General features: G+C 39.4%; 1 protein-coding gene across 1 annotated transcript in view; it reads left to right on the top strand.

Annotated features, from left to right (window-relative positions):
* The first annotated feature begins 4,727 nt into the window (after positions 1-4,727).
* The window catches only part of LOC121313196 (calbindin-like), a 35,649-nt gene continuing 26,754 nt past the window's right edge, over positions 4,728-13,622 (top strand). Inside the window, exons 1-3 of the mRNA XM_041245500.1 lie at positions 4,728-4,850; positions 5,487-5,563; positions 12,086-12,160. Coding sequence (XP_041101434.1) covers positions 4,772-4,850; positions 5,487-5,563; positions 12,086-12,160 — 231 coding nt within the window. The 5' untranslated portion in view covers positions 4,728-4,771. The remainder of the gene's footprint in view (positions 4,851-5,486; positions 5,564-12,085; positions 12,161-13,622) is intronic.

Genomic DNA, 13,622 nt, shown 5'->3' with positions numbered 1-13,622 from the left:
AGGCGCGTCTATTCTTTTTTCATAATACATGGATACCCTTGTGATGCTAATATTAAAGAAGATGAGGTTCAGCAGTACAGTTGGGTTTTTTTTAAAATAAATGTTTCAGAGCTGTACAGATGTTCTATGACGTTATCCATTAGTGCTTCAGTGCTTCATCTCTGAGATACGAATGTACCAGTTTTACATCTTTTTTAACCTGTTCTCATTTTGTTGATCATTAATGAACATTTCTGTACTGTGGGTGTTGTCGAGTGATTGAAAATGAGACATTTTATGTTTAATTGAAAATGATGGGCTTGAGGAGTCGAATGTTTCAAGGTTCAAGTATGTTTTCCTCTAGAGGAATTATCACTTTTTGAAGTCACTACTGTGGTATTATGACTTTTTTTGCGAATGGCTCAGGATGCAAATATAGCCTTTATCCATGTATTATATATACTGCCCGCCCCCTGTGTATATACTGTATCTGTATATGGGTGCTGTTATTATTTATTATTATTTTTAGTTTATGTATATATGGCAGATGAAAAGCTGACGCCATTATTTGTTATTGTTTTAGTTTTTTGAACTACCTTGTGGGAATGCGTGACTGAATAGCTGCATAATATAAATCCATAAAGTAAATCCGTGCAGAATGTGACAGAGGGGTTAACAAGATAATTAATGGCTGGTTAATCCCTCGGTCACCACTATCAAAACCTTCAGCTTTGGCTGCAACGGGAGGAGAGAGGAGAGAATGAGCGAATGCTACCGACCATCGAAAAAGATACTCATCACAAGAAAACATATTCGTGTTTGTTTTATTTGGCCAACACAGCTTTTCTTTTTTGTGTTTTCCGTTTAACTGTTTGTTTTCATTGTTTAATTAAATCCAATGCACTCAGTTTCAGCATCCATACCTGTTTTTGTTGTTGCCCTTCTTCCTGGTCCGTGACATCACCGCAGCTACGCCCTGCAACCACTCTGCCACATATGGTGTCCTGCATGGGATAAATGCCTTCAGCAGCCGGACCAGGAAAAGCAAAGTGCGTTTTTTTTTTTAGAAAGTGTTTTTTTGTTTTGTTTTTGGGGTAATAATAATAATAATAATAATAATATAATAATAATAATAATAATAATAATAGAATGGGAGGAAAGAGGAAGATGGGCAGAAGGCACCAAAAACCTCCCCAGCGTCTAGCGCCCAGGAAGGGCTGTTGGGATGAATACTACCGCCTGATGGAGATGGTGAGTTGGTTGGTGCCCAATAAGGAGGAGAGGGGCCATTCAACCCTCAACTGAACCTGGCCAGGAAAGGAGGAGGGATGACAGGAGAGCATCTGGAAGGCTTGCCTCAGCATGCTCGAGGCCGAGAACCTGTTCCATACCTGCGGGGAACAGGGCCACTGGGTGGTTGGCTGCCCTGTGCAGGAGGAGGAGGAGAAGAAGGAACTAGCGCCCAGACAGGGGGACAGGGATCGCACCGCTCCCAGACAGGGAGACCGCGAGCCCCCCGTGCCCAAGCAGGGGGACCGCGAGCATCCCGTGCCCAAACTGGGGGACCGTGGGAATCCAAAGTCCGAGAGGGAACTGTTTCAATCTCCACCAGCAGAGGAAGAATGCCTGCTGCCTCCACTTCCACAGGAGAGGAAGAATGCCTGCCGTCCCCACCTCCACCAGCAGAGGAAGAATGCCTGCTAGTTTCACCTTCAGAGCTGCACCAGTCCCCTGCAAGTGAGAGACAGCCGCACCAGTCCCCTGCAAGAGAGAGACAGCCGCATCAGTCCGCTGCAATAGAGGGAGAGCCGCACCAGTCCCCTGCAATAGAGGGAGACTGCACGCTGCTCCCACCTTAGTCACCAGGAGACTACACGCTGCTCCCACCTTCATAGCCCGTTGACTACACACTGCCCCCATCTTCATTGCCAGGAGACTACGCACTGCCCTCCACCGCTTCCACCACCAGGAGGAGAGCAGCAGGAGCTGCCTCTGCCTCCGCCACCTCCACCGGCAGGAGCAGAGCAGCAGGAGATGCCTCTGCCTCCGCGACCTTCATTGTCAGGTGCAGAGCAGCAGGAACTGCCTCTGCCTCCACCACCTCCGCCAGCAGATGGTGAATACCTGCTGGTTCCGCCTCCACCACCGTGGGAGGACTGCTTGCCGCTCCCATCTCCACCACCAGAGGAGCTGGAGCTACCTCCACCATCCAAGGGAAGGCACTGCAGCAGAGTTTGCCACCGCCCGGGGATGCCTTCATGTCACCGCCAGGGGATGCCTTCATGTCACCATCATCTTCATTCTGAGATTCTAATCTGGAGCTCAGAAATTTTTTTGGTTTCTTGTGAGTGTAACGCTCATTGTGGTCCCTATTGGCAAAAGGAAGTATGGTTTCCTTTCTCTATACTGGTCAATGAGAGTAACACTATTTGTGAGAGAGAGACAAGCACGACCAGAGCCCTAGAGAAAGACCCACATCACCAGAGCCCTAGAGAGAGAGAGACCTGCACCACCAGAGCCCTAGAGAGAGAGAGCCCCACAAAACCAAAGCCCTAGAGAGAGAGAGACCCACACCACCAGAGACCTTGAGAGAGAGAGTCCCACACTGCGAGAGCCCTAGAGAGAGAGAGCCCCACACTGCCAGCAACCCAGAGAGAGAGCCCAGCCTCACCGCCCTAGAAAGAGTGCCCCACGCTACGGCTGCAGCACCCAGCCCTCGCCAAACAGCAGCCAGGTTCCGAGGTCTTGGGCCGGTGTGGTGACCCTCTACCTTTCAGGACGTGGCTTGTCCCTCACAGAGCCAGTTTCCTGGTTTCTCTGGAATAGTCTGCTGATTGTTGAAGCGGAACATCTCATTCTCCAGGCAATTTCTCTCACAGACAGGCCGACTTCAATCATGCTGATAGCAACCAGGCAATGTTCATTACTCAAGCGCGGCACGGTTGTATCGTTCACTGTTCTTGCATTAATTAAAATCATATCTTTTCGAATGGCTATTTATAGAGATTCTTAATCAACTAATTTTGGCAATTTTAACTCAACTCAAATAACAAACACATTTTTATGAAATGACATGACTTGAGCTCAGTATTTTGTTATCCCAAGGAACAATACTACTCAAACAAACAACAAACCTATCTGCTCACTACTTAAAATGCAAATAACATTATGTATGTGCCCAATGAGCTAATGATGTAAAACTTAGACTGTTGGGTTTTCATCGTGCATCAGTATATATACTGTGTGTGTGTGTGTGTGTGTGTGTGTGTGTGTGTGTGTGTATATATATATATATATATATATATATATATATATATATATATATATATACAGTGTCTTGCAAAAGTATTCAGACCCCTGACCAATTCTCTCATATTACTGAATCACAAATGGTACACTGAAATTTTGTTCTGTTTGATATTTTATTTTTAAACACTTAAACTCAAAATCAATTATTGTAAGGTGACATTGGTTTTATGTTAAAAATATTTTTAAGAAAAATAAAAAACTGAAATATCTTGCTTGCATAAGTATTCAACCCCCACACATTAATATTTGAGTTTTGGCCAAAAAGCTCTATCTTGGTCTCATCTGATCACAAAACCTTTTCCCACATCGCAGCTGGGTCACTCTCATGCTTTCTGGCAAACTCCAGATGTGCTTTCAGATGGTACTTTTTGAGTAACGGCTTCTTTCTTGCCACCCTCCCATACAGGCCAGTGTTATGCAGAGCTCTTGATATGGTTGACTGGTGCACCATTACTCCACTCCCAGCCACTGAACTCTGTAGCTCCTTCAAAGTGATTGCTGGCCTCTCTGTGGCTTCTCCCACAAGTCTCCTTCTTGTTTGAGTGCTGAGTTTTGAGGGACGGTCTTTTCTTGGCAGTGCCTGGGTGGTGTGATGCAGCTTCCACTTCCTGATTATTGATCCAACTGTGCTCACTAGGATATTATTTTGTACCCTTTCCCTAATCTATGCATTTGTATCACTTTATCTCTAACTTCTGTAGAATGCTCTTTGGTCTTCATTTTCCTTCAGATTCACAGCCTTACCAATGATCCTTCAACAGTGGGGTTTTTATCCAGAAAATGTGACAGCAACTTTAATGGTTCGCAGGTGGAGGCCAATGGTAAGGTAATTGTGCCCTCGTTAGGGCAATTTCTTTCATTGGTGCAAACTGGGAGCTTCCACAGCACAGGGGTTGAATACTTATGCAAGCAAGATATTTCAGTTTTTTATTTTTCTTAAAAATATTTCCCAACATAAAACCAATGTCACCTTACAATAATTGATTCTGAGTTTCAGTGTTTAAAAATAAAATATCAAACAGAACGAAATTTTAATGTACCATTTGTAATTCAGTAATATGAGAGAATTGGTCAGGGGTCTGAATACTTTTGCAAGGCACTATATATATATTATATAGAGATATATATATATATATATATTATATATATATATATATATTATTATATAAGTTGTGGAAGGATTTGAGCCCTACTAGTCATAATTGCACTTCAACTACATAACTAATTACATTAACCCATTAATACTGTTAATTTTTAATTTATTAAAATTAACCCATTTTTACTGAGGTCTCGATTCAGCCTGTACTGGTGCCACTACCTGCTGTATGCAGCGCTCGAGTGCAGTCCTTGCTCTGGGAGGCGGGGCTCGCAGAAGGGTCTGACAGCGCAGTGTTAAATACTGCACCCGACCGCTCATCAAAGCACACCAGTCTGAGAGAATCAGCTCGAGCACTCCTGCAACATCCTCCAAAAATATAACATCATGGCTAAAGCTTACCTGCAAGGTGTTGAGATCTCCGCAACACAGTTCCTGGATATCTGGCACCATTATGACAATGATGGTAACTAACTAGTAGCTATTTCCACGAATCCTGCATTCAAATAATTCAGTTTATTAGAACTTTATTGGAACGCTTCTCCTTCCATAACGTTGTTATTCACAACTTTCTATCTGGTCAATGAGATGCCTATCTGATTGTTTTTGTGTTATTGTTTCGATGTTTGTTTGTTTATTTTGTTAAGTTTAGTAGTCAGGTAATTTTTACTTAAGACTTCCGTTAAGTATAACAGTTACATTTGTGGTTTAATTTTCTGTTTGGGGGCTTACTATAATAAAGCTATTGAAAGAATCGAGTTGTTCTGGTGAGGACATTTTAAAAATCAAGCAACTATTTCAATGAAGCTTTTTGATGAACCTGACATGTAAAAGTGTAATACATATTCACAGAAATACCTATTTTACTATTGTTGCTCGAGTTTTTCTTACCCTAATACTATGGTTTCAATATCTAACAACGTAAAATATTTTGGTGAAGACTAACGTTTGAAATCTTAATGCATGGACTACATTATTATTATTTTAAATTGATGAATATTGATGCGGTTGCTAAGTTACAGTCCACATTTGGTTTATTCATTTAGTTATTGGTTGCTTATATATACACGTATTTATTGTATTTTTTTTTATTTCTGTTCAGGTAATGGATATATTGAAGGGAAGGAGCTCCAAAATTTTATCAAGGAACTTCAGCAAGCTCGAAAACAAGCTGGATTGGTAAGTAGCCTACCTTTTTCTACAGCATTTTCTGAAGTTTAAAAATGTTCTTTAAAATTGACTCATTTAATTGAATTGTTGGACCTAGCGTATATGTTATGTTGTAAGTTTTATTTATTTATTTATTTATTTATTTTAAATCTTAAGAGCGCCCTAAAGATAACACTATGTAACACAATTTTTGTTCCTGGGTAGTAAGTGTTATTTCCTAATTTCTTATGCCTCAAAAGTATAGAAAAAGGCTATTATTCCCCACAAACTTTGCAGTTATACAAACGTCATACAAAAATGACTACAAAAGATTTAGAAATGAGTAGTTTTTCGAGATTTACGATTATACTGTAAATACATCTAAATCTTTTGTAGTCATTTTTGTATTACTTTAGTATAAATACATGTTAATTTGGATTCATATGTTGTTTTTTACTGACTTTATGTGAACGAAAAGACGCACATTTTCCCGTTTTCCCATTGGAAATAGTGATATTTTGAAATATCTCTGTCCTGGTCACAAAAGCAAAGTTTGTGGGGAATAATAGCCATTTTCTATACTTTTGAGGCATAAGCAATTAGGAAATAACACTTACTACCCAGGAACAAAAAAAAAAAAATTGTTACACGGTGTAATCACTGTTTTATTTGCTTTGAAAGGGTTAATGTAGTTTGATTTATAGGTGTAATCTGTTTTGGAATGGATTGTTAAAGGCTTGTAAATGACTATTCTGTTTGAAATTGCGGTTTATTTTATTTTGTCATTTTTATTTTTTATAATAGACTACCGATCCGCTACCTGGGGTGTAGCTTAGCTTGAGTTGTATATGCGCAGTGCTTGCCGTTATTATTGTAAAACGATAAGTACTCTGATTTCATGTATTGACTCATACACGGCAGGAGGCTTACATACTTACAGGTTGCGTTTTGCAATAAAACATGCATGGGGTTAATCATGTCAGTCGGTGGGATGGGTTTGCAGAAACACAGCAAAGAGGCCGAAGCATACATTGAGTGTGGGACGATAAAAGAGAAGATACGTCATCTGGTGCGAGTCTTGTTACTAGGAAAAGGTTGAGAAAATAGCATAAAGAAAAAAGTTAAACCAAAAACAAACAAAAATAAACACATACATGTTCCTTAACATCTGGGCTCAAGGGAGAACGCAAAATAATAATAATAATAATAATAATAATAATAATAATAATAATAATAATAATAATAATAACAACAACAACACATTCTTATCGGTTAGAAATCTGTTATAAAAAGCCCACGCTGTAAAAACGCATGCTTAAGAATAAAATACTATCTTAAGAAACGTAGGGCGTGAGAATGCATTTTAAAAACAAACAAGATAAACATAACATTTTAAAACGAGTTACTTAACATACATGTTGAAGATCTGGATGGTCCCCGTATGTCAGTGTAACCAACAGTATCCTCTAAAGTTCGCTTGGCTGAGAGCATGTTTAATTGTTTTGCGCAACCTTTAATGTTTTTGTGTGTTTGTTTGTTTGTTTTTTAAAATTGGAATGTCAATGAAAATAGCCGTTTATCCTGTTGTTTTTATCACTTTATTTTTTATCGAACGTTAAATCTACAAAACTTAACAGTCAGTTACAGAATAGAAGTTAAGAAAGAACATAAGAACATAAGAAAGTTTACAAACGAGAGGAGGCCATTCGGCCCATCTTGCTCGTTTGGTTGTTAGTAGCTTATTGATCAGCAGTTACAGCAGTTATATTTCAGTAACCTACCTTTTCATATAAACTCAGGAGACGGTATGTTCGCTATATTCCTAATTTGTCGTGTTATGCAAATAAAAGACAACATACAAATTCAGGGGATTCAACTACACTGCTTGAACAATAAACAAATAAACAACAATATGCAAATCAGCATGCACTGTGATTCTAATTAATGTATAATACACCGTTGCCTGTGAAATATGTGTCTTTATGTGTCTCGTATTCATTTCTGTATTACATACTGTGAAGTGCTTTAGTAAATGTACAACAATAAATGCAAAAATGCAGGTGGACGTTTGAGGGGTGTTATAATGGTGGCCATGTTGGCTGAAACCTCGATTTATGAGAATGTCTGATGACTGAGAAATCAAACACTTGTTGAAAATGTTTCCCATGTAACACAACTTCCAGCTGTGGTGAGAATAAGCCTTACATTAGGACCCAGCACCAGTTATCACAGAAGAGATGAACTCTGCACTGTTAGCTAGCTAGCTGCTCAATCCAATGTGATCATTCAAAGAGATTTTACAGCAGCTGCTGTTCACTAGATTCCAGGTGCCAACAGGATTGTTCATGTTCAGTGGTGTAACTGGTAGAAGACGTGCACCCTCTTTGGCAGACACACTCAGTATGGTCAGACCATTTGCGTTTTACAGCATTTCTACGAGGCCAGTGTATTTATAGCTGATGAAGCCTGGGATGCAGACTCTGATATGGTTGGGGGAGCGTTCTGCTGATAGACTGAGTCCACTGATTTCTGTGACTGCTCAAGGGATTTATATCTGGAATTTCCTGATATTGCTTGCACAGAAGTGGAAGACATGTGCAGAGCATGCTAAGTATTTTCTTCTGGCCACTCCTGTCTATTAATTTGAGCGTTACGAAGTTCCCTCATGGGTTTCAAACAGCAGTAGCGTACCAGAAGAGTTTACAGACCACACAGTGTAGAATATGTTATAGATTGCAAGCACATGGAGAACCAACGACCCCCACATTAAAAGTTATCAAAATGTTTATATCCTGTTATGTGAAGAGAGGTGCATGAAGAGCTGCAATATGCAGCAGGTATCAAATGCCTATATGCATATATCATAGTTACATTTATATTTATATCAGTAGAACTGTTTGACCAATTGACATTATTCTTGGTAAGTCAGTTCCATAGCAATATTCTTGCAGGTGTCAGAATGTAGGTCATGGTGACCTTCTTAGAAAATATTTGGCCTTTGATTGCTTGTGCTAATGAGGGTTATTGCTCATTGTGACTTTATTATAGTATGGACACCTGATTGGCTGAGCTGTTGAGAGCCTGGGAATGCTTCTCCAAATCTGATGAAACTTTGCAAGAAAAAATATTGTTAATCCCCTTTCTGTGAATCTGTGAGTCTGGAGAACCTTTCAACCTGATTTTGATGAAAATGTGCATGGGCATTTGTTATGAGATGCAATTCTATGTTCTGTGTGCAGTTCATGTCATAATTAAGTGTTATATATTCTTTGTGGGGGGGTATGTATAATATGTTACTTATTATTTCATATAACATTGAACATTTTTAATAGAAAATGTTTTTAGAACCCAAAATATGTATAACAGACCAAAAACAACAGAAGTTGTAATTTGACTCTAGCCTGCACATGGGGGCATGTTCTCTGTCTCCCCTTTGATTGGCCCATCCCTTTGTATCAGTCGTGTAGTGCATGGTGCAAGTGCCAGCCCTTTCAAGAGCTCCGGCAAAGGGCGTGAGCAAGGAGCAGGAGTGGCGACGTCCGCCAGTGCAAGCTTCTATCCCCCAGCAAACGGCAGCCATTTCAAGGGCTCCTGCAAAGGGCGAGAGGGGATAGCAGGAGCGGCGACGGTCAACAGTACAACCCTCTTTCTCCCAGCAAGCACCAGCAGCCCCGCCATGCCCAGCATCGCCTGACTATCCACCGGCACAGCCTGACTGGCCAGCGCCGCCACCTGACTGCCCAGAGCCGCTGCCTGACTGCCCAGCGTTGCCGCCTGACTGCACAGAACCATCATCTGAGGGTCCCACGCCACCGCTTCTGAGCGACCCTCTGCAAGCGGCGGAGGGTCCCGTGCCGCCGCCAGCATTGCAACTGTTGGCATTGTCCCTGCTGGAGTGCACTGCGCCACTGACAGCATTGCCACTGCTTGTAAAGGACCCCCAATGGTGCAAAAGTCACTCGAGTTTTGAGGGCAGGAAGGGGGTTAAACAGGCACCCCCTTACAGAAGCCCAGCAGTTACCAGATGGGTTAAACGGGCGCCCCTGACCTAAGACCCAGCCTGGCAGAAGGAGGAGAGGAGACCGCCTCCAACACAGCATTGCCCGCTGACCTCGTGCTGTGTGGTTCTTATGTCGTCCCCATTGTTTGTAATCCCCCCCTCGTATTTCCTACCCTTGTTTAACTGTGTCTCTGTTGCTGACTCTGTCTCTGACCCTAGCCTGCATGCGGGGCAATGTTCTCTGTCTCCCCTGTGATTTGCCCTTCTCGCTGTATCAGTCATATAGTGTGTAGTCTGTGTCTCCCCTGTGATTGGTCCCGTCTGTGAGTCACTTGCTTTCATGTGTTCAGTGCATTCCCATTGGCCCGAAGTGTACGGCCGAGGACCAATGAGATGTGTAAGCTTTGAATAAAGGGGCACGCTGCGATGCCTTGTTGTTGTGTCATGGTTGCCATGGTTCCGGAGTAGCTGACAGGGAGCTGTGAACTGTGTGTGTGACTGAGGGAAAACGGTGCTGAATAAAGCTTTTGGAACAAGAAACAAGTGTGTCCATCTCTCCTGTTTTCTGGCTGCCTGTGAAACACTACAATATTGAGGCACTTTTATAGCGGGTATCAAACAGCAGCAACATTAAAACCTAGGCAAAAACAACACAGTAAAAGCACTGTTGATCATTTTTCACCACAGATATACTTTTTATTGTGGGCCAGAATTACAGTTATTATATGCTGTTTGAAGTGTGTCAGTATCCATTATGTTCAACGACATATGAGAAACTGCATGAGGAATTATCTTAACCAGAAGGAGATCTATTTATAATTAAACTAATATTTTAAATGCCTTCTATTAAACATTCTGTTATTAAAATGAGTTATAAATCAAGTTTTTTAGACTTCGATATACCCTACACTTCTCAAATTAGAACTTCACCATTGGACCATTCAGACGGAAATGTTCCAATACTGGTCGGTTCTCATCATGCTCTGAGAATGGAAATGGTTCCCTTTGGGGACTATGTGCCACAGAGGGCTATTTCACTAGTATTTCATGCCTTTTACATCTGGAGGCCTCGGTTCAAACCTGTCTCAGGTCACAATTGAAATGGGTGTGGTGGTTTGTGCAGCCTAATGTAAACAAACCAGTTTTGTTTATTTAGTTTTCAGATGGAGTGCTAGAATAAATTGACAGGATAAATGTTTACTGGATATAATTATAAAAAAAAAACTGTTAATTTAGGTATATAAATTACCATGTCAATTTAGAAACATTCACTAAATAACAAACAATCCACTTATACAATTGACTTATTCAGTTCAGTTGAATCTCAGCAGTACTGTACATGCTCCAAGCTCTACTTTCTTTAAATGCACTTATGCATAATTTTAAAAAATGGTAATAATCCATTGAAGCAAGTACTGGTAATGAAGAGCATATTGATTTTTGTCCAAATATTTATATTTGTCCTAATCCATTTTCTATTACTTCCATTTGTTGTGATGTGCTAATGGCTCTGCCAGGATTTTTTATTGAAGGCGTGTCTTGTTGATATGACATTTAAAATTGGAAAAATTCATTTTGTTAAGCAAATTCTGAAAAATAAATAGTTACACTGGTCCCACAACAAACTTGGGGTCAAATTATATAAACATTTCTATTTAAAGCATTTCATTTGAGTTTTAGCAAGAATTCACAATGACCTTGCTTCATTCAGCATAAAAGTCATGAAACTGTGGACTATTAACTATGAAGATGTTTTTTTTGTTTTGTTTTGTTTTTAAATATTAATACCTTTCTAAATGTTTAATCACTTTTCATGTCATTTACCGGGGGAAAAAAAGAACAGCTAATTAACTGGCTGTCTTCCTATCAATATTTCCCCATGTGAAGTGGCATTTCGGCCCCTCAGAAACAGCTGATCCTGCTGTATATGCAATTTTAACTCTTTGAGGACATGGACACAAACAAAAAAAGGAAAATGACAGCATATAGATTACCAACATGTTTTTTTTTTTTTTTTTTTTTTAATTCATAACAACTCCACATCAAAGTACATCTTAAAACAACACCACACTGCAATTATCTCAAGTTACATATAGGTAATAAATAAATAAATAAATCCAATATAGTTTGATGAAAAATGTTCTGACTTTAGATTTAATTTAATTGTTTCATGCAAGAGTCTTGTTTGTTGGATTTGGTTCAGAGGGCAAAGGGGATTTAAAATAGATGACAGATATTATAGACTATTGAAATGATTACATTATCTATGATCGTCTGTCTGTTTAACTTTATGAATTCTTTGTTGCTTCATGAATTTCAAATTCTCACCTAGCCAGATCTTTTTCAGCACAGCCATTTCCTTAAAGTCTGTCTACTTGACAAAAAAATACAATGATCATGTTTATACACTCTATTATAATTCTGTTTTTCAAAAGTAATATTGAATAAATGTTGATAAACGAATACACCGTTGAAAAGCTGCAGAAGACTTTTCAAGACAGTTTATTTTAAAATATTTAAGTAACACTGTTGTTTTTAATAACTGTTACCAGGAATTAACAGAGGCAATGAAGGTTTTTGTGGAAAAGTATGGACAGAATGCAGATGCCCAGATAGGCATGGTTGAGGTAAGAAACTTAATTCAAGTATTACTTTAGCATATTGCTGCCCCCTTTAGTAAGTAGCTTCAAATGTCTTTTTTAAATTGTTTTTTGTATATATATTTCACCACATGATGCATGGTTCTGGGTTCTGTTGCTCTACATTTCAGTTCTCATTTTCAATAAATATGCATTTACCTGGCTTGGAGCTTGCTTTGAGCTTGTCTGGAGAATCCAGCGCTCTTTCTCATTCCAATCAAATCATGTGACAGTATGACCTTTCAACTCTTCCAACCAGAGTTAAAAGGTCACAGTGCTACATTTTCTTAAGTGACAGAAGGCAGCTCAAAACCTGGAGCAACAAACGCCAGAACCACTCACATGGATTGCAAACACCGTAAAATACGAAGAGGATTGTAAATAACTAAAATAAAATAAAAAAGCTATTCATCTTTGAACCTACTTACTCTTTTTTTATAACAGCCTATTTGAGAGGAATGATGTAGCCTTCTTACCATAAATTCTTATCTACCTGACACAGTCGAACATTATATAACATCTAGATACCCCAAACCTTCCAAGCATGTATCACACTATTTCATCAAGTGACATTTGTTTTGCATGCGTTTACTGTTTACTGTACAGTATTTGATTTGTAATCAGAGAGAACTCACACCATTCTGAGCAGTATACCAAAATATGTCTTCTCAACATAGATGGAAAGATGTAGTGCAGGTGAATCTACATGTATCATGGAAAAAGAAGCATGAGAATAAAGCTGTTCAAGTACAGAATTGACAGGTCCTGCTCAGCTGTTTTATTTGTGGGGAGCAGCTGTAGTCTTCATACCTAACCTGAATGGCTATATTAACATCACTGCACCTGTAGCTCTAGTTGCTATTTATACATTTTGCCATTGTAGCTACACTTCCAGCCACATCATTTTTACAACAGTGTTGCTAGTTTGGGATTTATGGGGTATTTAGACTAAGGCCAGATACAAAGGCTTTATCTCATTCTGTAATGCATTCCTATTTTTTTTTTAAAGGAGAACAAACACTTTTAATGGAATAATCCCATCCTGGATTTCCAGGGCAAAAATCTGTTAGCACTGTCCAAATGTCCTAATCTGCACTATACAGGTCCTAATTTGCATTATAAGTGATGCAATACAAATTATCAGCTATAAGGAAGAGCTGAGAAAATGAGAAATACAAATGAGGATTCTAGACCTGGATGGAACCTTTCTAATTACATTTTTGTATTTTTCACACAGCATGCAGTCTGTTAAGTTTGTACTTTATTCAGATGCGATATGGAAAGTGATATACAATAAACTTTATGCTGGAAAATAATAGTATGTTGTGTCAATCATGACTGGAAAGGAAATAATTAGTGCTAAATAATTTTAACTTGTATTTAACCCTTTTTTTTACCAAAAATAATCATACTTGGCAAAAGTACCCAAAAGAAATGAAAGGATTATTGT

This window comes from Polyodon spathula, chromosome 3 (assembly GCF_017654505.1).
Source record: "Polyodon spathula isolate WHYD16114869_AA chromosome 3, ASM1765450v1, whole genome shotgun sequence".
NCBI classification, from domain to species: Eukaryota; Metazoa; Chordata; class Actinopteri; order Acipenseriformes; family Polyodontidae; genus Polyodon; species Polyodon spathula.
This window is presented reverse-complemented; position numbering and strand designations above follow the sequence as displayed.